This window comes from Volvox carteri, assembly GCF_000143455.1.
Source record: "Volvox carteri f. nagariensis unplaced genomic scaffold VOLCAscaffold_1, whole genome shotgun sequence".
Taxonomy (NCBI): Eukaryota; Viridiplantae; Chlorophyta; class Chlorophyceae; order Chlamydomonadales; family Volvocaceae; genus Volvox; species Volvox carteri.
In genome coordinates this window covers 2,084,427-2,106,847 of record NW_003307545.1, presented here as the reverse complement: position 1 = coordinate 2,106,847, position 22,421 = coordinate 2,084,427, and the positions used below count along the sequence as shown (strand labels likewise).

The following is a 22,421-nucleotide window of genomic DNA, read 5'->3' as shown; positions in this document are numbered from 1 at the left end:
GAGCAGCAGCGCGTGGAAGCAGCAGCGACGGGCGGCGTTTGTCGTGTAGGGCGGGGCAGGAAGGGTAGCAGCGTGAATATGTGGGCCGGTGTGCAGCGCGGCGTTAAACTTCCCCGATGCATGGAGTTTGTGCTACGCAGCTAGGTACGCGGATGCGGCAGTGCTGGGTAAGGTCCTCGTCTCTTGGTAAGCGTATTGCTTGGCCCGGCAGCTGCAGCAGCGAGCTAAAGTAGTTGTGTCATTGGTTACTGATGATTTTGAAGTGCAGACATTTCAGGTGGAGGTGCCTAGTAGCCACCGACGCACGCTCACATAATCGTGACAATTTCGAAGGGCAACTGGTCGATGGTGGATAACAAAGGGGCCATGTGTTGCTTGATGCGCAGCGGCCCACGCCGCTGCAGGTGATTGCCATGCAGCTCTTGAGTTCGCATTAAAGGTCTTGAAAAAGCTCTGCACCTTGATACTTTCTTCTATGGCGGCCTTTGAGCTTTAATCGCCAGGGCGGTCGACTCGGAGTCAGATGGTTTCCAGTTGGATCGGTTTGGTAACATGCCGGGTGGGGCCCCTGGGGCTTGCAAGCGTCTGCGTTGCTGCTGCCGAGTTTCAGCTGCCGTCGGAGCAGAGCGCGGTCTCTGTTGTGACAGCTGACGGCGACACAGGCGAACATCTGGATGGATGCTTGCCTGGCCTAAAGTTTTGGTTATGTTTCGGCTACCTGGGCACAGGCAGGTTCATAGCGGCCCATGTACTACAATTGGCCAAAGGCCTGGGAAGGGTTATTGCACAAGTGGACGGGAGCAGCGCATGTACACTGTCCTATACTCGAGGTTGGTGCGGCGACGGTTGGAGATGTTCCGGGCTTCTAGAACTAAAGAATCTGGTTTGTCGAGGGACCTATAAATAGCCACATGCGCCTTCCTCCTGCAACTGGGGACTCTGTGACCTGCGTTATGCAGTGGACGATATGGGGCCTGCTTGCTGGCAGGTGATAACGCTGACGGGTTGTTGGACTAAATGCATGCGCCTGGAAGGGTTGAAGGCCCCCAAACGATACGTTTGAGACAACGCTGGAGGCTTTAGATGCTGAAGCTCATCCGGAGTAGCAACATAGACAACACGCGGCGCGGCGTTGTGCCTTTTTTCTACCTCCCTGGGTGTCTAGGGGAGGATAGGATGTTTTGCACTCGCAGAGTTGCACTCCTACTGAGGACGCGGCCACGAGAACCTCGCTAAATGGCGAACCCTAAGCAGAGGCATGCCAGGGTATGGATTGAGGTGACGGAGATGATGGACGTTACGTTGTTATGAGAAGATCTGCTGCGGTGATTTATTTTGTTGATAATGCGTGTACCCAACAGGCAAGCAAGTGCAAGTGTTCGGGACGTAGTTCCAGTTCCTCCTTTCTTCAGTTCCGTTGTTTTGAGGTGTCCTGGTCTCGAATAGACCACAGACTGCATGGTGCAAACCGATCATGCTGTCTCGTCCCGAGGATGCCAAGGCTCTTGCGTCACTGTCATATCCAGTCGTCAATCCTGACTGCAATGTAACCTGGCTCTCACCCACAAAGAGCCACCGCCTGAGTGCCGTTCCCCTCAGTGCCCTGCCCTGTTCACGGCCCCACGGACCATCTGCTGCTACTACAACTGAAAGGAGGAGTTCAGGGGCAAACATGAACCCATTGAACTTATCAGATTTGCCTGGAAGCTACATCAGACGACATGTTCTGCGCGCTGGAACAGCTAACGTCGTCGATACCGTCTTGACAGCACGGCGTGCGTGCAGATATTCATCCTCTTCATGTCCTCTACCTGACCTGGTGTCCCGGACGTGCAGCCTCATTGGTTGAGCCCTCGTTGGATCAACGAGTCACAGTAGCTCCGAAATCCTGTGTTGTGAGACAGAGGACCGCCTCAGATACTGCATTTTAGTACTTCACAACGCTTCTAGACCTCCTTTATGTCGAATATCCCCGAACCCACCTACGCACGCCTTCGACCCTGGCCTTCGGATATCCACGTGCCCCCCCCCCATGTTATGGATATACCCCGGAGGCTACTTCAGTCGCATTTGTTTGTGTTTGTGCCTAGTCGTGCTTCCATCCGTCGCCCCTGCGGCAACACCTGCGGCTACTAGACATATCTTCTGGCCGGGCTCATCCCAAAGCAAATAGCCCGTCTGCTGTATGCATGCATACCTGTACGTCTGTCCGTCTATCTGTATCTTTGCGCGTAAACATGGCTCGAGCTGGACGTCTTTTGACGCCCCGTACGCGCATCCATAAATACATGTACAGGTATGAAGATAGGCACATATACATGTACATAACATGAATAAATACTGCAAGCCTGGACCCACCAACGCCCTCAGCCAGTACTTCTGTCTCGCCCCACATCAGAGCCCTGCTGCCGCCCAAACAACCTCCAACAACCTCCAAACGGACAGGGCCGCGGCCGCCAAGCCTATCGACGCCACCTCCCGCCACCTCTCCCCCCCCACTACCACCCATCACCCTGACAGCCAACATAAACACCTTTTTGAGATCACGAGGCGCAGCACCGTCGCGGTGGTGGCCAGGGCAGCGCCTCTGCGGCGGAAGCTGCCGCGCCGTGGTTAGTTACGACGCCGTGGACTTCGACACCAAGCTGCACACCGTCCGCGGCGCGGCAAAAATACTGAGTCGTACTTCTACGGAGCTCCTCGGCAGTGTCGTCGCTGTTGCCTCAGCCGCCTGGATTGCCTTGTCACAATTCGTTCCCATCAGACGGCGACGGCGACACTCCAGTACCGCAGCCGGGCTGCCTCCGTCGCCGCCTCCGTCGCCATCATCGGACCCTCTACCTCCGTCGCCACCACAGTCGATAGCGCCGACCCAGGTACAGCAGCTCCCCTGTACGGCCGCAGCAGCGCGGCCCTACCGCTAGGCCCGGGGCTCCCGCCGTCACCATTGCCGCCTTCGGCCGCCGTACTACTGGCACCGCCAGGGCAGCGAGCCCTGGGGTCGCTTGGGCCGCCGCCGCTTGCGGCGGCTGTAGTGCCGCGCCGTCGGGTGTTGTACATTCACGTGCTGTGCTGCTGTTACCGTTGCGTTGACTGCGTTGACTGCTGCTCGGAGATGTACTGCTGCAGCCGCTGCCACTCGAGCACTACTTGTTGCTGTAGCTTTAGCTGCTGCTGCTCATGTTGTTGTCGCCGTTGCAGTTGTTGTTGTTGCTCAGCAAAGAAGGCATTTGCTCAGCGACAGATTCCATGGCCGTCATTGCCTGTGCCGCGGCCATAGTGGAGCTAAGACCGGCATTGGTGCCGCCGCCGCCGCTAGCAGTAGCAGGAGCTGTTGCTGGTGCTGCTGCTGGTGCTGGTGCTGGTGCTGGTGCTGCTGGTGCTGCTGGTGCTGGTGCGGGCCTTCCAGCCCTCAGCGCTGCCAGCAGTGCCGTATACAACTGGCATTTGATTTCCAACTCCCGCTCCACATCGTCCACGCAGGGTAATGCTACAACGTCGTAATCCTGTACGACGCGCTCCCGGGCCCGCGCCTCCCAGTCAATTTCGCCACGCAGCAGCCGCTCCTCGAGCTTGTTCAGGCAACACCTGGAATATGCAACAAGGGATTTTGTGGAGGACCTGATGGAGAATGGACTGAGGTACGGCGCCGCCTGCCCCTTCCCCTCACATTCCGTTGTGCTCATCCGGTCGGCCCAGCCAACCATCTACTAACCGCCCTATAACTATAACCGCTAACCACCCAGCCAACCACCCTACCTGTACCAGTCGTCGAAGGGCGTGTGCGTGAACGAGCCACTGAACAGCGCCTCGCGACCCGTCTGAAGATGTACGGCATCTACCTGCATGTGCACGCATGTGTACATACATACATACATGTGTGTATGTCGTTACAGGGTGGTTAAGCTTCACCAGCGGCCCCCTTTCCCGAGGCAGTTCCCTGCTCTCCCCTGGGCACCCTAATCCACGTGTGTATACATAGGCAGACGTACATAAAGGAAAGAGGCAGGTAAGGAAGTACCCGGTGCGGCTTCAAAACTAGGGTGTGGTTTCGGTGCGCGATGTGCCGCATCATGAGTGTGGCACTTAGGGATCCGTACAACATCCATGTGAAACCCGTGTGAACGAAGGTGGCGAGGAGGGGCGAGGATGTGTGACGTCCGCAAGGCACGCTGCCTGCCGCGGTTTTAACGGCATCCGCCGTCGCCGTCGTCGGAACAAACAAACGCCGCACATCTGTTTTGAGCCAGCGACGTACGGCATACATTTAACAGGGAGGCCGTTGAAAAGGCCGTTGAAAAGGCGTTGCAGCCCGCCACCCTACCTGAAAGTTCGTTATCTTTTTCAGTTGCAACCACATTTCCTCGTCCTTATCATCGAAAGGTTGTTCACCCAGATCCGTACATGCGACCGTATGGTCATGCCTGCGGCGGGGGAACATCAAATACCAGGGTATGTATGTATGTATGTATGTATGTATGTATATATGTATGTATGTATGTATGACTTAGATTACACTGTGGGCTGCGAGAGCCGGGGGCCGAAGCCGAAACACAGCGCAAGGGTCGGGAGCACACAGCACAAGTCGGTTAGTCTTGTGTGCTCCCGACCCCGACCCCGACTCAGACTGCCAAGTATGTATGTATGTATGTATGTATGTATGTATGTATGTATGTATGTATGTATGTATGTATGTATGTATGTATGTATGTATGTATGTATGTATGTATGTATGTATGTATGTATGTATGTATGTATGTATGTATGTATGTATGTATGTATGTATGTATGTATGTGCGTTAATGTGCTGTGTGCGAGGAAAGATGTGTGTGCCATACATACTTAAATGCATGAATGCAACACCCTCACGATGAATGAAAACATCTATCATCACCTGGTCAACATACAAGAAGGTTTATGAGTGACAGTAACCTGCTCTTTATAAGGAGGCGAAACAGTAACCGTTTATTTAGCTCACGTGTACACAGCAGCTCCCCGGTAGGATCGACCTTTGTAGACTGCGGCGTCAGCGGCGGTCATTCGGGGGCCCTATGTGTGTGGTCCAGGGAGGGCAGGGCAGGGCAGGGCAGGGAACCATTATATGCGTGTCAACGAAACAAAATGTCGATATACGCCCCAACGGCAACGACTAGAGGCGGAGAAGGGGAGATTGGAAGAGGCGGAAAGGGAGCACCGGTGCTGGGAGATTTCCGGCAACGGAGGAGGAGGCTCAGGCGGCTCAGGAAAAGAGTTCATTTATTTATCAAGCGAGGTCGCAGAAGTTTCCCCTTCAGCTCTCAGGATTCTGCTTCATGTCGCGCGGTGTGGTTTCGCAGGGCACTAAAGAACAGTTCTAAGGCGCCAAAGAAAAGGAAATAATACCCCGTCCTTCCCGTTGTAAAATGCTTTACAGACTCACAACGGCCGCAAACGAACAACGTACGAACGCTAACCAACTCTACAACAGAATACAACCAACATAAACCAACTTACTTTATAAGCCGATGTGACCATCTTGACCTCCTCGGGGGTCACCCCCAGTTCCGACAGCCGCCCCACCAGCAGTAGCCGATTCAAGCCCGTGGCGAGGGCTGCCAGTTTCCGTACGGTCGGGATGCGGGTACGGTGGTGAAAGCTGTCGGTCACCATGGACTTGTCGTGGGAGGAGGTGACCCAGGGTCGGTTGACGTCCTCCTCAAGGAGGCGGGCGAGCTCCGCCTGGTTTCGGAGGTTTAGGGAGAATCGTTGAAAAAAGGGCGGCAAGGAACGGAATCATAACTGCTAAAAAAACGTTTTTTTAAGGTACAAATTCAGAAAGAATCAAAGCAAATTCTAAGCGGGCTGGGGCCTCGGAAAGCAATCAAGGTATGCAAGACAGAAGCATGACAGCAAAAAAGATCAACAGCCGACAGGAGAGGTGTTCCGGAGGCAGGGGAGTGTAGTCATTTCGGATGGACATTGGTTGGGAATTGAGAGTTAACTGGTACGTACGTACGGCAAAGTACGGCAATACTACTAAATGCATGCATGCATGCAAATAACTCAAGCACACCCAAGCCCCCTCCAACCCTCCCCCAGACGCACCTGCATGGCGTCCAGTTCCCGTACGGCAGGTTCCACGAGCAGTGGATCCAGCCCTGGAACCAGAATATCTAGTCCCAGTCGCTTGCTGTACTTGTGAAGCCGGACCTGTCCGCCGCATCCAAACAGCAGCAGTGAAAGCAGTGAAAAGCAGCCATCCAACCGCCCAGCAAGTAAACGGTTTGGTTTCGGAGCGGGTCTCAATCAATCAGTCAGACGGGACTTGACGGTTAGCAGTGCCCGAGGGGAGAAGAGGGGGGAAATGGAGGGGAGGGAGGAGAGGGGAAATGGAAAGAAGGGCAGGTACGGGATTAGGACAAGACCCATACCCGGGAGGGCTGTGTACGATAGATTGCCGTGTTTCAACACGACACAGGCAAGACGCACAGTACTGCAAATTCGTCGTACTACCTCGTAACTGGGCGACTGTCGTATAGGTTCCACGAGGATAAAGCCGCAATGTAACGCTCGCAGCGCACGAGCCGCTGCCCATAGCTCCACTCCGTCGTACAGTAGCGCACACACGTCCACGTCAAAGCCGTGAACCACCTGTCGTGCAAATGCCATGGATTGTAGTACAATACGAAGTTCAACCAATATTAGGCAAATGTGGACATCATCAACCCAGCACCAGATTACGGGTGTGGCTCCCACCTCCCCCACCCCCGGGTAGGTGAGGGGGGGGCGCCGTACACACATACACACATGTGTCAGGACGTGGCAGCGCACCATATCACTCTGCCTGTGCTGTCGCGCCAACCCGTCCACTTCCTATTCCGTACAAATGTCGTACACGTACTTGCGCTGGAGATTCGTACAATCGCAGTATCAGCTGCAGCTGGGCCACAAGATGGGTGCCGTCGCATGTGCCGTCCATCTCCCGATTCGTCACCAGGACGTCGAGGGTGTGACATTGCTCCTGATCGCGGGAAGCAAAGGCGGTGTACGGAGTTCTTTTTTGCAGATGTACGTAAAGAGGCAGCATTAGAAAAGAAAATAAGAAGAAATGAAGACGTCTCAGGCGGCCGGATTGAAAAAAAAAGATTGGAAAGGGGTAACAGTAACGCAGGAAATGCGAAACTAAAAAAATTGAAAGGATTATTTTTAAGACATTAAAGAAGAGATTGTAGAAGTTATAAAGTTGTAAAATTAAAATTAAAAATTAAAAGGGATTAAAGGAAGTGAAGAAAATGAAAAGCAAGATCAAGGGCTCGAGGGAGGGGAAAGGAAAGAAAACCCGGACAACATCACATACACACATACACACACGGATCACGGCGCCCCCATGAGATTCAAAACGAAAGCGAAAACTTCACTTGTGTGTGTGCACGTGTCCAGGAGGGAAGAGGGAAGCGAAAGACGGCAGGCGACTGACTCACCCATGACCCCGTCCGGGACCCCAAGGGCCTTTAACGGACGCCCTCCCCCTCCCCTTCCCCATTTGTGCGGATCTTGTAACTGCACGCACATACATACATGCATTCATACATACATACATACACACGCAGCCCCGGCGCCGTCCCTCAGCGAATTAACCACATACCCCGGCCACCGCGTACACGAACAGCGATTGGTCGTGTGCCGCCACCTGCCGCTGCACCGCCTCCATCGCCTCCATCGCTACCAGCCACGCCGCGTCCCGACGCTGTTGCTCGCTGCGCTGCAGTCCGGTTGCCGGATCCAGGGAGGGTACGACAAGGAAGAGGTCCACGTCAGACGCGGCGGCGCCTGGTACGGCCATCCCCAGTGCCGCTCCCCCGGCCATGACCAGTCCGCTTCCTCGTGTGGGTGTGAACCATGGCAGGGCGGGGTGGGACCACTGGGGGAGAAGGAGGGGGGAGGGAGGAGAGGGGGAGGGGGGGAGGGGGGAAAGAGGTACCATGGACGAGTGAAGCTGCTGCCAAAGAAAGGGTGTACAAGAGGAGCAGAACTGACCAGTAGGCGTTCTTGAAGGACGCGACCCCTGGATGATGTAATAATGATGATGATAGCGGAAACCTACCTACCTAGCCGCCAAGACTAAAGTAAGAGCGGAAGAAAAGCAGTAGAGCGAAGCCGTAATGAAGTAAAGGCGGTGGGGGAGGAGGAGGGGGAGGATGGCGGGGGTCCGGATGGTGATGATGATGGTGCAAAGGTTCAACTGCCAATACACGCCCAAGGCTGGAGAAGGAGAGAGGAGATCGGAGAGAATGGGTGGGTGCGTAGGTGGGAGGTAGTCGGAAAAGAGGGGCAGGGGGGCAGGGGATTTAGGGTTTCTCCCTCCCCCTCCCCCTCCCCTTCCCCTCCCCCTCCCCCTCCCCCTCCCCTACCTGGACCACTGGCGGCAGTCTGGCCGTCCAGTCCGGACGGCCTTGCGGGTCCCCGTGAGGCAGCAGCTGCAGCCGGGGACACCCCGCTGGGGCACGCAGGAAGACACGCTCCGGGACCAAACCCAAACCAGGAACCTCCCGGCATAAGGCCCCCACACCGGCCGCGGCGGCAGTGCTCCCAAATGACAGAGCCGGCGGTGGCGGCTGCTGTGGCGGCGGTAATGGTGACGGTAATGGTGACGGTGACGGTGATGGTGGTGGTGATGGCCCTGACGATGGCCCTGACGATGGTGATGGTGGTGGTTGCGGAGGACGTCCGAACTGGGAACTGGGAGCTGCTGTGCAAGGTGATGCTTCCTCCATCTCAACCTCCACCTCCACCTCACCCCCACCCCCACCCTCCTGCTGCTGCTGCCTCCGGTCCGCCTGTGTCTGCAGGGGCTGCTGTCGGAACCCGGTAGCCGGTGAACCCGCCGCCGCATCCGACCACCTGCGGATGGGATGAACAAAGGCCGCGCCAACCACCGTCTTCCATGATGCGCAACAAGCATGCAGGTACCAATGAAGCCATGCAGAAAGGTAAATTTTCCGTTTCGTAAACCGTCATAAGGCCCATTTTACCTGAAGAGATCCAGGTAGGGATCTGAATTCGTCGTAACGCTGGAGCCGTAGCTCAACAACCGTAAAAGATCTTGCACGTACATGTCGTACAACGCGGGACTGGCGGCTGCCAGCTCCTGGCTGTAGTCAATGTACGGCGGTACGGGTTGCGGTAGACAGATGTCGGGTATTCCTAGGAACCGGCGACCGCGGACCCAGGCCTGTGCCCCGGGGGATGCCGGGTTAGTGCCGGGTTAGTGCCGGGGGGTGTAGATGGCGGCGTATCTTACAGACAGACATACAGGGTGACATTCCTAACATGATGAGATGAGTTCAAATCAACACAAAAGAAACAACCACCAACTCCCAGAACATCGGAAGGGCTGGGTACCACCGACGTACGATATGTACGATCAAGCTGCCCTAGCGCCTAGTGTCGCCCTTCACGCCTTTCGCCCGTCACTCCGTGGGCTCCATGGGCTTCGCAAAAGGCTAACTAACTAACTAACTAACAAGCGAACTCATGCAGCGTGTTCGCACCTCGTTCTCCTGCATCCATGTTTGAAAGCCGCTGACTCGTTGGCCCTGCGGCGTTGTGCCCAGACACTCACCCAGATAGCACAACACTTTCTTGGCTGCAGTACAAGTGTACGACAAGCAGACGTAAACACACGTGGGGTATATCGCATGCAGGGGTACATGAGCGGGTAGGATACGCTCACATGCGTGTATCATTTTCTATTTGCGTAGTGAGCTGTGAGATACCATGGGCTCTCCTAGGTATCGCGCTTCTTCTTCTCCTAAGCCATGCGGGTGATCCTGCATGTGCAAATGCTCCTTTCTTTTACCTCCTAAGGTTCTAACGGGAGTCCACCCGCGCCACAAATGCGTTCTACCTTCCGGCGGTGCGTTCGCAAGCAGGGCCCCATATGTGTGTCCAACCGACCCGCGGGTCGTCCCTGCGAATGCGTCATCTAGGTCGCACACCGTGCGTAGCATTCGCCGGACGTTGGGCCATTGCAGCAAAAAATTTAGAGCCTGCAAAAAATGGGTTGATAAGCATGGCAAGTTTGGTGGTGGTGTAATGGAAGGATGGTGTTGACTTTTGCCTTGTTTGCTTTGTATGTGACAGACGGGGCCCCGAACGGCCGTTCGCGGGCAAGCATTTCCATCTGCTGTGCGACCTAATCGGCAATCACGTATGGTAGAATCGAATCCTATACTGTTTGAAACGCTGTATACAGCAAAGAGAACAGCTGCCAACGCATTCCACGGGCAAGCCGCCGTCTCGCTGCTGCAAATGCAGCCAATAGGACAGCCAATGGCGCATGTGATTCTAAAAGGCCTACTATCAAGATATCGTGGATATTGCAACCGCGGCTCCATTGTGCAAAAAACAACACGCCACCGAGTCCATCCCGTGCCCATCCAAGAAGAAAAACAGGTGTCCAAATTGACCTAAACCTGTATTAGCATGTATGTCATGTGCAAAGTGAGATGGATGCTTCGCTAATTACCGCGCTGTCTTCTGTGGCAGTGCTCGGTGGCGCTGGTGCCATCCAACCCTGACTTGTGCAGCTCGCCGTCAAAGGCGTTGCATACATCCGTTCATATCACAATTTAGAAATCAAGGAATAATGCTAAGTCGCGTCCACTGCTAAGCTGCATCCGTGGCTGAAATAGTGCAGAAGTCCCGTACAGCGACGAGTTCGCTGAATGCCGAACGACTGTATGCGCAGGAACCAAGACCGTATAATCAACTCGGGACATTATAATGATTGATTATGACAGACTACATGGTGCCTCAATGCTTCCTTCACTTCGTAAGGGCGATCATTCCGTTAGATACCGACAGTACTACATAGTCAGGCGCTCTCTGCAGGCTGACTCTTGGGTAGAGGGCTAGTAGTGATAGTTCATCCTGTACGTTAGATCATACTTGAGGGCACACCTTCTGCATAATGGTTGGGGTCTTGCGACGGGGGTTGTGCCTAGCAAGCAGCAACGTGCTTTGGGAGCAGCTCTCCCCATTTTCAATTCCTTTTCACGACCAGGTATATAACCGAGATATTGATTACGAATTTTGTTAGCTCTTTATTCTGTGGAGCTTCAACCGTCCTCACCGCTTCTCGCCCGGAAGGAAAGCAATTGAATAATGTGTTAATTACGAACCTATGGGTGCAGATCTGCCATGGGGAACGTTGCTTGAGCGGCGCCAGCGCCAGCTCGTCATCGGCCGGGCTGGACACACAGCTCGCTATTTCAGCAAGGCGTCGTCGACGTGCAATTGAGATCGTATCTTCTAAACATGTTGTCACGCTTTTTGGAGGCTCTACAGATGCCTCACGACCTATCGGGGCGTCGGCATCAGCTTTGCGAAGCTTTACTTCGGCAGCCGCGACGGCATCAGCACCTAGCCAAACGAGATCGGACGGAGGGGCCAAGAGCGTCGGAGCTAGCATCATCGGTAGCAGATTCTTGGCGCCTTGGCCATGGGTTGACCCCTCCAGGCCGCAGGTGCTGCCCATAAGCGTTCCCAAGAGGCAGACACAGCCGGTGCCACTTTCCGAGGCACTGGACAAGCTGCTGGTGAGCATCAGCGTTGCCGGTAGGCAGCCCTGGCAATATGTATGCATACGCGTGCGCATGTGCATGTGTTTGGGGGGTAGCAAAGCTTCTAAATTGAGGTGGCCAATATCTACCTCATGCTGGCCCAACCTTCTCTCCCAACCTTCAACTCCCGACAATTAGTAAATTCATCTGGGTCGTCCACTAAACCACGCGAACGACCCACATTTGGCCCAGACCGCCTACATACGTTTGGGTGTGTCATGCCGGGGCCTGCAGGATGCGCTTTCCTTACCCTTGGTACGCCGCTGCAACGGTTGAGCTCCTGCACTTGCCCCGATAGTTGTTCCTCCACTTTGCAAACCCACCTTAACCCCTCTACCCTCCGCCCCGCCCACCACCGCCACCACTACCACCACCACTGTCACCAGATTGCTCTGCCCGTAGCTGACCGAGCCCGTCACAACCTCGAGGTCTTCATCAGGTTCCGTTTGGACCCGCGCCGTTCGGACCACCTGGTGCGCGGCAGTGTCGTTCTGCCGTACGGTACGGGCAAAGCCATGCGACTGGTGGTGTTTGCAAAGGGGGCCGACGCGGAGATTGCACGGAGCGAAGGTAATAAGAGGCCACACGGAGATGAGAGGGCTTGGTTAGGGGCGGGGATGGGGGAATTCTGCATTAGGGGGCCCTATAGAGCTCCAGGGGGCCGGGCGGGTCTGTGTGGTCCGGGCCGGCATTTGGCTTGTATTTGGCTTTTCGCGCTTTCCTCCCTTTGGGATGCCGTGACGTCTTCACAAGTCCCATTAATACGTCGTCCATGCAGTCTTCCTCTCCCTCTTTACTTCTTCTTACCATAGTCCGTTCATTGTATATGATTATCAAGTTTTGTCTCCTTGCCATCCCTACACCCTTTTCCCCTTCCTAGTTTTTTGCATATGTTTCCCAACCTGTATCCCTTCCCACCCTTTACCTGCGGCCTGGACCAGGTGTGGACCTCATCGGTGACGAGGAACTCATAAGCGCCATCGTGTCCTCCGACGGCGCCGCCATCAACTTTGACCGCCTCATCGCCACACCTGACTTCATGAAGCCGCTGGCAAGAGCCGGCAAGGTGCTGGGGCCCAAGGGCCTTATGCCCAACCCCAAGGTACGTCCTATCGATGCAAGAGCGTGTTCAGACGTAATCGGTAATCTTTTCAATGTCCTCTTATCCATTCAGTGTAAATATACAACGCGCTAAACGCTCCGAAACCCGAAACCCAGATGGGCACGCTTACAAGCGACGTTGCCGGCGCCATCCGTGACATCCGCCGGGGACGACTGGACTACCGACTCAGCCGGGAGGCTACCGTACGTGCCGTACTGGGTCGCGGCTCCATGACGGCGGAACAGCTGGCAGCCAATGTGGGCGCGTTGGTGGCCTCGCTGATTGAAAACCGGCCCAAGGCACTGGCGGGACCGGTGGCGGCGGCGCCAGCGGCAGCGACGCAGCAAGGCGCATCGGCACCGGCGGCGGCGGCACCGACGGTCGGCTTGCTGGAACGTGAGTTGATGGGATATGGGTTTCAGTGCGCCTGTAGGGGTCTGTACGATGATTGCCTGCCGACAGCTAGCTGTCCCGTTTACCTGCTCTGATCGCACTCTTGCGACTCATTGGGACTGTTCTATGTCCGGTTCTGTCTTCCAACGTTAGGCTGCTCCACCCCGCCCTGCCCATTGCACTACAGCACTTCTTTCGAGTTTTTCTGCTTGCTTTCTCTCATACAGAGATGTTGTCGTCCCCTTAGAAGTCTTCCTTTTTGGTGTCATTGGTGTGCAGGTTACTTTATGACCTTTTATCTCAAGACCAACCACTCGCCCTCCGTTGCCATTTCCCTGGAGTCGCTCAGCGACGCTGCCAGCAAGTACGGCCAGGCGGCGCCTGGTGGGGTATCACCTACAGCTGCGAGCGGGTTATCACAGTCACAGCCACAGAAGCAGCAAAAAACTTCGTCGGTGTCACAGAAATAGGGGCAGCAAGAAATTGGGCGAAAAGATGTAACAAGGCGAAGAAAGAATAGACGACTAGGTTGTAGCAATGTGGAAAAGAAGAAGCATTAAGGTTAATCGAGGGCTTTATAGTGGATCGTGTGATTGACTGGTTTTGCCTACGTGGCTAAGAGTGGTAGGGCAAAGGCAGAAGGTACATGTGTAACATGAAAATTGTTTCAAGTATATTTTTGAGCTCGTACAAATTTTTTTATTGTCGTATCATGTGTGTGTGTGTTACATGGTCGTGGTTGCATTCCCATACCTGCAAACCGTCCAAATACCAGCAGAAGGCTTTGTCAAATCGCCTATATGTATCATTCCATCTTGCACTTTAGAAGAAGCAAGTTAATGTCTACATTATAACCAAAATTATATCGAATAGTCTGACGATTCCATTTTTGTATATTTACCTAGCTAAAGCTTATTTTTTTGGAACCATACCTATTTCCTCCCACCATTTGTTAACATGACTAAAATAGGACACAATCTACAGCGCTCATCTGCGGCAGCAGCCACCAATTCCAGCTCAGCCAAATACACAACGACAAGGGATTGCGTGTAACGAAACGTTCCCAGGGCGTATGCATGGCAACTAACCAGGGAATGACAACTGGCAAATAACCCCTGTTGACAACAACTTGTTCGTCATACCATACGGTACCAATCCACAATGCGAGGTGGAGAGATAATACGCATAGTTGCACGGCCTTAGGTACTCCCCGGCAGCGACATTTCTGCACAGACCGGTGTTGATTCAAGAATCATCTCCTGCATCCTTGCAGCATTAGCAATAGCAACCGACTTCTGCGACATTCAAGGGGTCTTACACACCCCTTCCATCCGCGCAACAGCAAATACCTCCAGTACTACAGCGACAACGCAGAGACACCAAAATTTCAATAATATCCTACCCCGACGCCCTCCCCACACATACACCTTATAGCAAATCCTGCCACACACAGCAGCGGGGTTGGTTACTCATTGGCTGTGGCAACGTGGTGCCGAGGACGAGTATGCGCTCAAGTAAAACAATGACATCACCATATACGGAAATCCGTTGTGGGATGTGTAGAGAGTACGATCCGTACATCATGTAGTACAAATACAATTGAAAATGCAATGTTGAATATATCTTCGACCATAGAGCCCGGGAAGGCCATATACCGCTCGCTTTGTTCGCCGGCGGTCTGTTCCTTCCCAGGAACTGCGACAGTACCATCCCCTACCTGATACGTCGTACAGGCGCAGTGGGGATATGTACACGGAACTGCTGACCACATGGGGCCTCATAGGTGCCCTCCTGCGGCGCCCTCGGTAATTGCAGCAAATACTATTTGACGTGTGACGACGACACTGCAGTCGTCCCACACTGCAATCAGCCCACGACGACAGCCCACGACGATAGCGACGATGCGGACGACGACGACGAGGACGAGGACGACTGGGACGTCCCCTGTCCAGAGGATCTCAGCAGCGGCATTGCGTCGTGCGTCTTCATGCATGTGCATCAATCATGGACAACTGGACTTGCCACATGAGACTAACTAGCACTCGCCGACAAGGAAAAACATTTTCGAAGCTTTATTTTTCCATGCTTTCGTGCCCCAAAACCGGTTTCAAAATGTACAGTGATGTACGGCGCAGTGGTCCGTCCTCCACTCCTTCATCAACCTAGCTAGGGGCCGCAGGGACCCCGCGCGGCGCCTGGATGTCGCGCATGGCGGTGACCTCCTGCCGACACAACGGGCAGTTACGTGCCCAGCCCCGCGCCTCCAGAGCTGGCAAGCAGTCGCGGCACACCCCCACGTGGAGAACACCACTCGCGTGCGCGAACGCCAGTTCACTGCTCCGCTCCATACACACAAAACACGAGTCGCCGTCGTCGTCCACGACGCCGCTACTAACGACACCGCCGCCGGCGTCAACATGGCAGCCGTGAGCACCGACATCGCCGCCGTTGCCGTCGCCGTACATGCCGTTGCCGTACATGCCGTATATGCTGCCGAACTTATGAAGGTTTCCAAGCAGGCCGCCGTTTAGAAAGTTGTCTGTTGTGGTGTTGCCGTTGAGGCCGCCGTGGTGGTGGCGGTGGCGGCGGCCGCCGGGGGCGCCAAGCGGCAGGACAGCACCTGTCACCACAGCGACCGTTGATTCCATCGCCGCTACCGTCGCGACCGCAGATGCTTCAGACGTTGTCGGCGCTGCTCCCGGCGCCGCCGCCGGCTCCGCAGCATCTAACGCCGCCGTCGCTGTCGTCAGGTCAATACTTGGCGGCAGAGCCGTCAGCGAGTCCGTCACCGCTGCGGGTTGAATTGCCGTTACTGCTGCTGCTCGCGGCGGCCGGAACGGCACTCGAGATCGCGGAACAGATGCGACCAAAGGGACGTCAGCCTCCAACACTGTCTGTACTGCATCATCACCGCCTTCCGTACCTTGAGCCGGTACGGCTAAGGAAGCTGCCGACGCCGTCGATCCTTCTCCATCGCTTCCTCCTGCACTACCAGGCATCGATAAAGGTACGGGAACCGCTGACGCCGGCAGGATTCTGTCATCACCTCCTGCCGTACTAGGCAACGATACAGGTACGAAGACTTGTACCCCTTGGAAGGAGCGCTGTCGAGATGTCAATGATTGCCTTAGGCCCTGGCCGGCCCCGAGATCTCGATCCAAATCAAAATCCAAATCCAGATCACGCCCCAGCCAGCCACTTGTTTCCTGCAGACGGGCAGATGCCGCCGTCACCGCCGGCGCCATCATTGCTACTGCTGCCGCCGCTTCCGCCGCCGCCAAAGCACGTGCCGCTGCCCTGCTAGCAGGCGATGGCTCTGCGTTTAATCCTTCTGCGTTGCTATCCGCGGCAGTAGCACCAGATCTGTCCGAAGCTGCCACTACCGCTGCTGTTGTCCCGAAAGCGGCAGCTACTGCCGTCGAAGGAACGGTCGCCGCCATCCCCGGCGACACCACTGTCGCTGCCGCCCTGGCTGTGCACCGCTGGTTTCGTACGGCGGCAGTTGCAGGAATGGCTGACGTAGACGGCGACGTAGCCGGACGGCGGGTAGAAGATTCCTTGATTTGCGATGGCGACGGCGGGGCCGGTGGCAGAAGCGGCGATACCGCCGCCGTGACCAGCGTGGCTCGCGGCGGGGCAGCAGGCACAGCTGCCGCTGCGGTCGACCCGCCCGCAGAAGGCTGCTGTGCCGTCGGTCCTATCAAGCCGCGCGTCGCCGCGCGGACTGCATGCGTGGCCGCTACCAGCGTCGGCAACGGAAGCGCCGACGGCGGCGGCGACGACGTCCCGGCAGTAGCCCCGGCAGCCCGGCCGAGCCGTGGCGATGACGTTGCTGGTGCCGCTGCCTGCTGCCTTTGCATCAACATCTGCCGCGAGCCATTTACCGCCAACCCCGGGGTTGAATCCAGGCCATGTGCATGCGATTGCCGTACAGAGCGTACGGATCCAGCACCAGGGTGCAGACCCAGGTCCGGATCCGGATTCAGATTCAAAACCTGGCCCGGTTCTGCAACACTCATATGCTGCCTCAGCACCCGCTGAACGAGATCCCGTGCGGCCATTCCCGGAGGTGGTGAAGCAAAGAGCGCCGCCGCCGAGGCCAGGCCGTACACGTGTCCTGGCGGCGATGGCGGCGGCAGTGGGTCGGGTGAGACCGTGCTCGTTGGTTCTGTTGTCAAGCTGATGCTTGGACGCAGCCCCGGCGGCAACAACGGCTGTGGGGTTGTTGACGGCAACGGCGGCGGGCTCCGTAGCGACGCCACGGCGGCAACGGCGGTGGGCCCCCCGACGGCGGCGGCTGCAGCCTCCTGCGTCTGCGTCGACAGCGACGGCGACGGCAGCGTATGAATGTCAGCCCTCCCACGGCTTCCCGTGTGCACCGTTGTTTCTGCTGTCACGTCACCGGCTGCAGTGGGAGCGGAAGCTGCTTCGCGGCGGCACCTTTGAAGCCGTACCCCAGCGGACGCCAGTAGCCGCACCGCTCCACCAGCGCGGTGCGCCGTCACCGCCGCCGTTGCAGTTGCCGCCGCCGTCGTGTCTCTTCCATGATCAAGCGCTTGCTGCCGCAGGTTACTACGTGTCGCCGCCGGCTGTAGCGCCGGTGACGGCGGTGACGGCTGTAGCGGCGGTGACGGTGGTGACGGCTGTAGCGACGGTGACGGCGGTCCCGATTGTTGTGACTGCGGTCGAGTGAATCGCTGTGGATTGCCCTCCGTTAGCCCTGCCGACGACGACGCTGGCATCGCCGTCCCAGGATCCACAGCTAGGAAAGCTCGCGACGCCGTCAGCAGCTGCGTTTGCTCCAGATGTAGCCGCTGGCCTGATGGCGATGACAGCGGCAGCGGCGGCTGCGGTAGCGGTGGCATGTGTGGCTGCTGCAGCCTCAACGACGGGCGCGACGGCGGCGGCGGGCTATCAAGTTGCTCCATAGCAGCGAAAAACTCGTTGCGTTTGCTACTGCCATCAAATATTTGATGGTCGTGCTGCTTCAGCGTCAGGCGGAGCGCCGGCGGCAGCGCCGCCACTGCGGCGGCGACCTGGCGATGCGGACGCTGTAGTATTGATACCGACGCCGACGACGCCGGCGATGACGCTGATATAGGGACCAAAGCGACTTCCTCCCCGTGGCTCAACGCGCCGATGTCACTGCTTGAAGCGAGCGGCGGCAATAGCATCAGACGTTGCCGCATTGTAAACCGCGCTGACTGCTCCGACGGCGACGAGGCTGACGGTGACGGTGGCGGCGACAGCTGTAAAAGATGTTCCTGCATCGCCGCCGGGAACTCCGTGTCATGATCCGCAGCCGCCGACGACCGCAGTGGCGGCGACGGTGGCGGCAGCGGCCGTTGCGGCAGTAGCGATAATGCCGCCCTGTGTCCCCACAGATCGAGACGAGGCATTAGCGATGCCAAAGCGGACGCGACGGCGGGTGCGTTAGCGCCGGTAGCGACGCCATTGCTGCTACCTTCGGCAAAGAGTACGACGGAATCGGCGGTAGCTCGCCCTCCGGGAACCCCGCCGCCGTGGATTGTTGACGGCGGGTGCAAACCTGCAGCTCTGTGAACTTCTACCGCAGCGGGATTAGAAGCCGCCTCAGTACGCCGTCTCAGTGCACCGCCGTCGGGACTATTGCCGTTGGCGGCGAGTGCTTGCGGCCGTAGGCCCTCCGGCGCCGGACTAATTGGATCCAGATTTGGATTGGTTCGCTTCCTTGAATCTGGTTCGGAATCCGGATTCCGCAGTGAACCACCTGCTTTCGACATTTTGGCCCGAGCCGCCGTGGCCGCGGCCGCGACGGCGGCTGCGGCCGCCGCTGCTGCCGCCGTCGCACCCGCTGCCACTGCTTCGCCGTCGATCGTGCAGTCAGTAATCTGCTTGCACGACGTCTTAAATCGCACAACATCAGAGGTCGGAGTGTCTCCTTTCCGCCGTCGGCCCCCGCCACCGCCACCGCCACCGCTGCCGCCACCGCCCCCGCGGCCGCCGCCGCCGCCGCCGCCGCCCCCGCCGCCGCCGCCGCAGCTGACCTGACCCGCATGCAAGTGCGACGACCACCTTTTTGTTGAACTGACATCTCCTGGTAATGAGGAGGGTAAGGACGAGGAGGACGCCGAGGGTGCAGGCGGCCACAACATTGACGGTCCGCATATCTCCCGTGGCTGTGCATCCGCGCCGGGTACCACGTTACCGCCTCCGCCGTCGACGCCGTCGACGCCGCCGAGACCTGCACGAACCGCCGTACTGTGCTGACCGCGCGCCACGGATTTTCCCTTCCCTCGTGACGAGCTCTCTGCTGCCGCCTGGGGGCTGCCTGCGGGGCCCGCGGGTGGCCGTAGGAAAATGTGACTGTGTGACACAGGACCGGACTGCTTCTCTGTGCCGCCGGCGACGCCTGCCGGCCAACCACTATATCGCCTCGATATTGTGACATAGCCAAGCCAAAGCAGTGTATGAACGTGTACGAACTCCTTCATCTCAACGAATTCGCAGTGCAAATCCGGCAACACAAGGACCTCATGGCCTCTCTACCCCCCCCTCCCTCCCTCCCTCCCTCCCTCAAACGCCATACCTTCACTGATGGAGGACGAGGGGGGCGACGAGTAGTTGGAGGAGGACGAGCAGCATGAGGATGAGGACGAGGAAGGAGGTGAGGATGGATAGGAGCCGGAGGAGGACGCGGAAGAGGAGGAGGAGGAGGGGGAGGAGGAGGAGGAGGGGGAGGAGGAGGAGGTTTCCTGAGCTGCAGCTGCAGGGCTGCAGGAGTCTGCATGGGTCATGACCCATGTCGTGCCGCCGCTTTCAGAGCGCATCGGGCAATGCCACCAACACCAACACCACCAACACCACGACGTTGCGGCGACAACCGCAGCAGAGCTGGCGGCGGCGACTTTTGCCTCCGTGGAGCAAAAGTCCCGCCAGGTCGTCGTCAGGTACAGCACTCTCTACGGCCAGGAAAAACACACCGGCACACCCAGAGATTCGGATCCAGATGCGATACCTCTCGTGCGGACGCGTGTTAACGTCGTTTTTACCATCAACGCGTCCTACTAGGGGGTCAAACTACGTTGAATGAGTAATGTGGCCGAAACAATGGCCAAATCAGGCAATCATGCTTAATCTGCAAACGATGGTGAAAACGTCCCAAACGGTAAATACATTGCAAAGAGAAGCATACACAGCGCCAGACCAGTTCACGAGTAGTGCTACCTTCAATTTCTAGGACATGGTCCCCCTTGTTACGGACATCGCTCCTAATCATTTTATTATAAAGAGATCCTTTCCGTACCGACGGGTTACCGTCCGTAATGACGGTCGTGTGAACAGGAGCGTCACATACTGTACGGCACGCACCTGCAGCAGCACATCACGCGCCAGCTCGACGGCTGACCCGATGATGGCCTTGACGTAGTACGACGCAGCAAGGACGAGCAGAAGAGCAGCGAATGCCAAAGGACACAGGACCATTGCCTTCAGGCCGCCGCCGCCTCCGTTCGCGATGGCTGCTGTGGAGGCTGTGGTGACGGCGTTTCGTGCAGCGGCGGCGGCAATGGCGGGGGAATTGGTCGGAGTGGCGGGGCAGTTGGCGTTAACAGCGGCTGAGGCCGTAGCGGGGTTGGTGTTTATGGGATTGGCACTGCTACTGCTGCCACTGATGACGCAGCTGGCTTCGGCGCCGACACCTCCGTCACCGCGAAGCAGGGGCATCCTCGATGGCGGCAGTGGCAGCAGTAGCTGTGGTGGCGGCGGAAGTGGCGGCTGTAGCTGTATTGGTGGCGATCTTGGCGACGGCGACGACGACGGCACTAGCTCTCCAAAGTCGGTTGAGGAAAACGGAAGCGGCGCTTCATGTGGCAGGTGCTGATTTGGGGTTGTTGCTGCTTGTGCGAATGGTGGCGGCGGCGGACGAAGAGGCGGACAGGTGACAGGAGATAAAGTCGCGTGGGTCTTGTGGATTATGGGCGAAAATGGTGGTACGTCGTACTTCCAATACCCGTCATAGGGCAGCTTCCTGTCGGGGCTATCATTACTGTAGCCTCCGCTCGAAGGTGTGGCAGTAGCTTCAGAAGACGACGACGATGGCGGTGACTCGGGGAATGTTGCAGCTCCTGATCCCAGAGCCGCTACAGTCGCGGCCGCCGGCGGAGAAATGCTGGTGGTGATGCGAGCGGGAGAGGTAGGGACAGGGGGATTTGCGAGCAGGGCATAGAAAGGGGAGGATAGAATAATTTTAGTAAATATCATCCTGAAGAAATTGCAACCGATGATTTTTCTTACGGGTGCCACATGTACCCAGGGATTAAGACAGGATCCGCCGGAAGGGCGCCTCCGCTCCTTGAAGCGGAGTTTGAAGTTCTGGAAGAGCACATCCTCCCAACACGTCGCAAAGCAAGGGAAAGCAACGCGAAGACCGCCATGGAAAATGCAAGTATGTGCGGGAAGGCAGCCATGTAAGTCTGCAGAAAGCAGATGGTGAACGGAACAAGAAAATGAGGCTGATTATTGTATCAACGGAAATGCTGCTAAAGTGTGCTAAACTACGCCTGGAAGTTGGTATTGTTGTTGTCCAAAAAATGCAGGTGGATGGTAGAACGCTGCTGCGCCTGCACGGTGTGGGCAAAGCGGCCGGTTGCGCCGCGTCGCAAAAAATGATGTCATTCCGGCACCGCTCAGCAAGCCGCGGGCTTGCTGCGGTGGAGCCGCTTACATGGCGCAGCTCCAAGAACAATTTTGTAATGAAGCAGGGTATGAAACATGGACGCGAAGTCCGTCTCATCACCTGTCGTTGCTTTCAAGGTGGTCCAAAGTGACATGCCGGAGTCTATCCATTTCTCCACGCGCGCTTTCGCAAAGTTGTCGCGCGGACTTCGTGCTGTGCGGGAAAATCCCTTTGCGTGTAGGTCCGGTTGGTGCGATGCTGCAGCAGTCAACGGCGTTGTCGTGCGGGCATGACCGTGTTTTCAAATTCAGATCGTGCAATAAAGAGAACTTTTCCAGGAGACGTGGTCAAATACCTGCACGCGATGTATGTGGAGGCTTCGTCATGCGTTAAAATATCCCGGGCAATTGATATGTCCAACATAGATGAGAGCAGCTTCTCAGAATCGGCAGGATGCACGTTGCCATGTCCGATACTAGGCACGTGAGGCTTACTAGTTCGAAGCATTTTTTCTGGGACTAGCTGATGAGGTGACGGAGTCCTAGGCTTGCAGTATTAATGGTAAGCTGCCATGCGTTTAGCACAGCTTTTAAGTCTTTCAGCAGCTTGGAAAAACCTTGGAGAGCCTTGACGGTCAGGGCAAAGACACCGCGGCAGGTGCTGGTTG

The 22,421-nt window shown here is 56.8% G+C and overlaps 3 protein-coding genes across 3 annotated transcripts; 1 reads left to right on the top strand and 2 right to left on the bottom strand.

Annotated features, from left to right (window-relative positions):
• Positions 1-2,760: 2,760 nt before the first annotated feature.
• VOLCADRAFT_86019 (uncharacterized protein) lies at positions 2,761-9,725 on the bottom strand (the record flags this gene model as incomplete). The annotated part of the gene is made up of 14 exons (XM_002945695.1): positions 2,761-3,029; positions 3,293-3,588; positions 3,760-3,842; positions 4,325-4,424; positions 4,979-5,049; positions 5,494-5,652; positions 6,085-6,189; positions 6,881-7,000; positions 7,625-7,900; positions 8,391-8,456; positions 8,766-8,880; positions 9,012-9,211; positions 9,531-9,625; positions 9,713-9,725. The coding sequence occupies 14 exons, from the start codon at positions 9,723-9,725 to the stop codon at positions 2,761-2,763; spliced, it is 1,968 nt and encodes a 655-aa protein (XP_002945741.1).
• A 1,198-nt stretch (positions 9,726-10,923) lies between these two features.
• On the top strand, positions 10,924-13,767 carry VOLCADRAFT_127335 (mitochondrial ribosomal protein L1, imported to mitochondria). Its single transcript, XM_002946052.1, has 6 exons — positions 10,924-11,044; positions 11,175-11,579; positions 11,990-12,173; positions 12,545-12,705; positions 12,822-13,101; positions 13,378-13,767. Exons 1-6 carry the CDS (start codon positions 10,952-10,954, stop codon positions 13,566-13,568), a joined length of 1,314 nt encoding a protein of 437 aa, XP_002946098.1. The 5' UTR covers positions 10,924-10,951; the 3' UTR covers positions 13,569-13,767.
• A 2,670-nt stretch (positions 13,768-16,437) lies between these two features.
• On the bottom strand, positions 16,438-22,261 carry VOLCADRAFT_86017 (uncharacterized protein; the record flags this gene model as incomplete). The annotated part of the gene is made up of 6 exons (XM_002945694.1): positions 16,438-17,411; positions 18,056-18,468; positions 19,170-19,408; positions 20,449-20,693; positions 21,803-22,012; positions 22,249-22,261. The coding sequence occupies 6 exons, from the start codon at positions 22,259-22,261 to the stop codon at positions 16,438-16,440; spliced, it is 2,094 nt and encodes a 697-aa protein (XP_002945740.1).
• Positions 22,262-22,421: the final 160 nt, after the last annotated feature.

Bases quoted from the DNA above. Each gene is read 5' to 3' on its own strand.
- VOLCADRAFT_127335 (XM_002946052.1), top strand. From the start codon at position 10,952: ATGGTTGGGGTCTTGCGACGGGGGTTGTGCCTAGCAAGCAGCAACGTG. The intron at 12,174-12,544 runs GTAATAAGAGGC...GGCCTGGACCAG, and splicing joins GGAGATTGCACGGAGCGAAG to GTGTGGACCTCATCGGTGAC. The intron at 12,706-12,821 runs GTACGTCCTATC...CCCGAAACCCAG, and splicing joins GCCTTATGCCCAACCCCAAG to ATGGGCACGCTTACAAGCGA.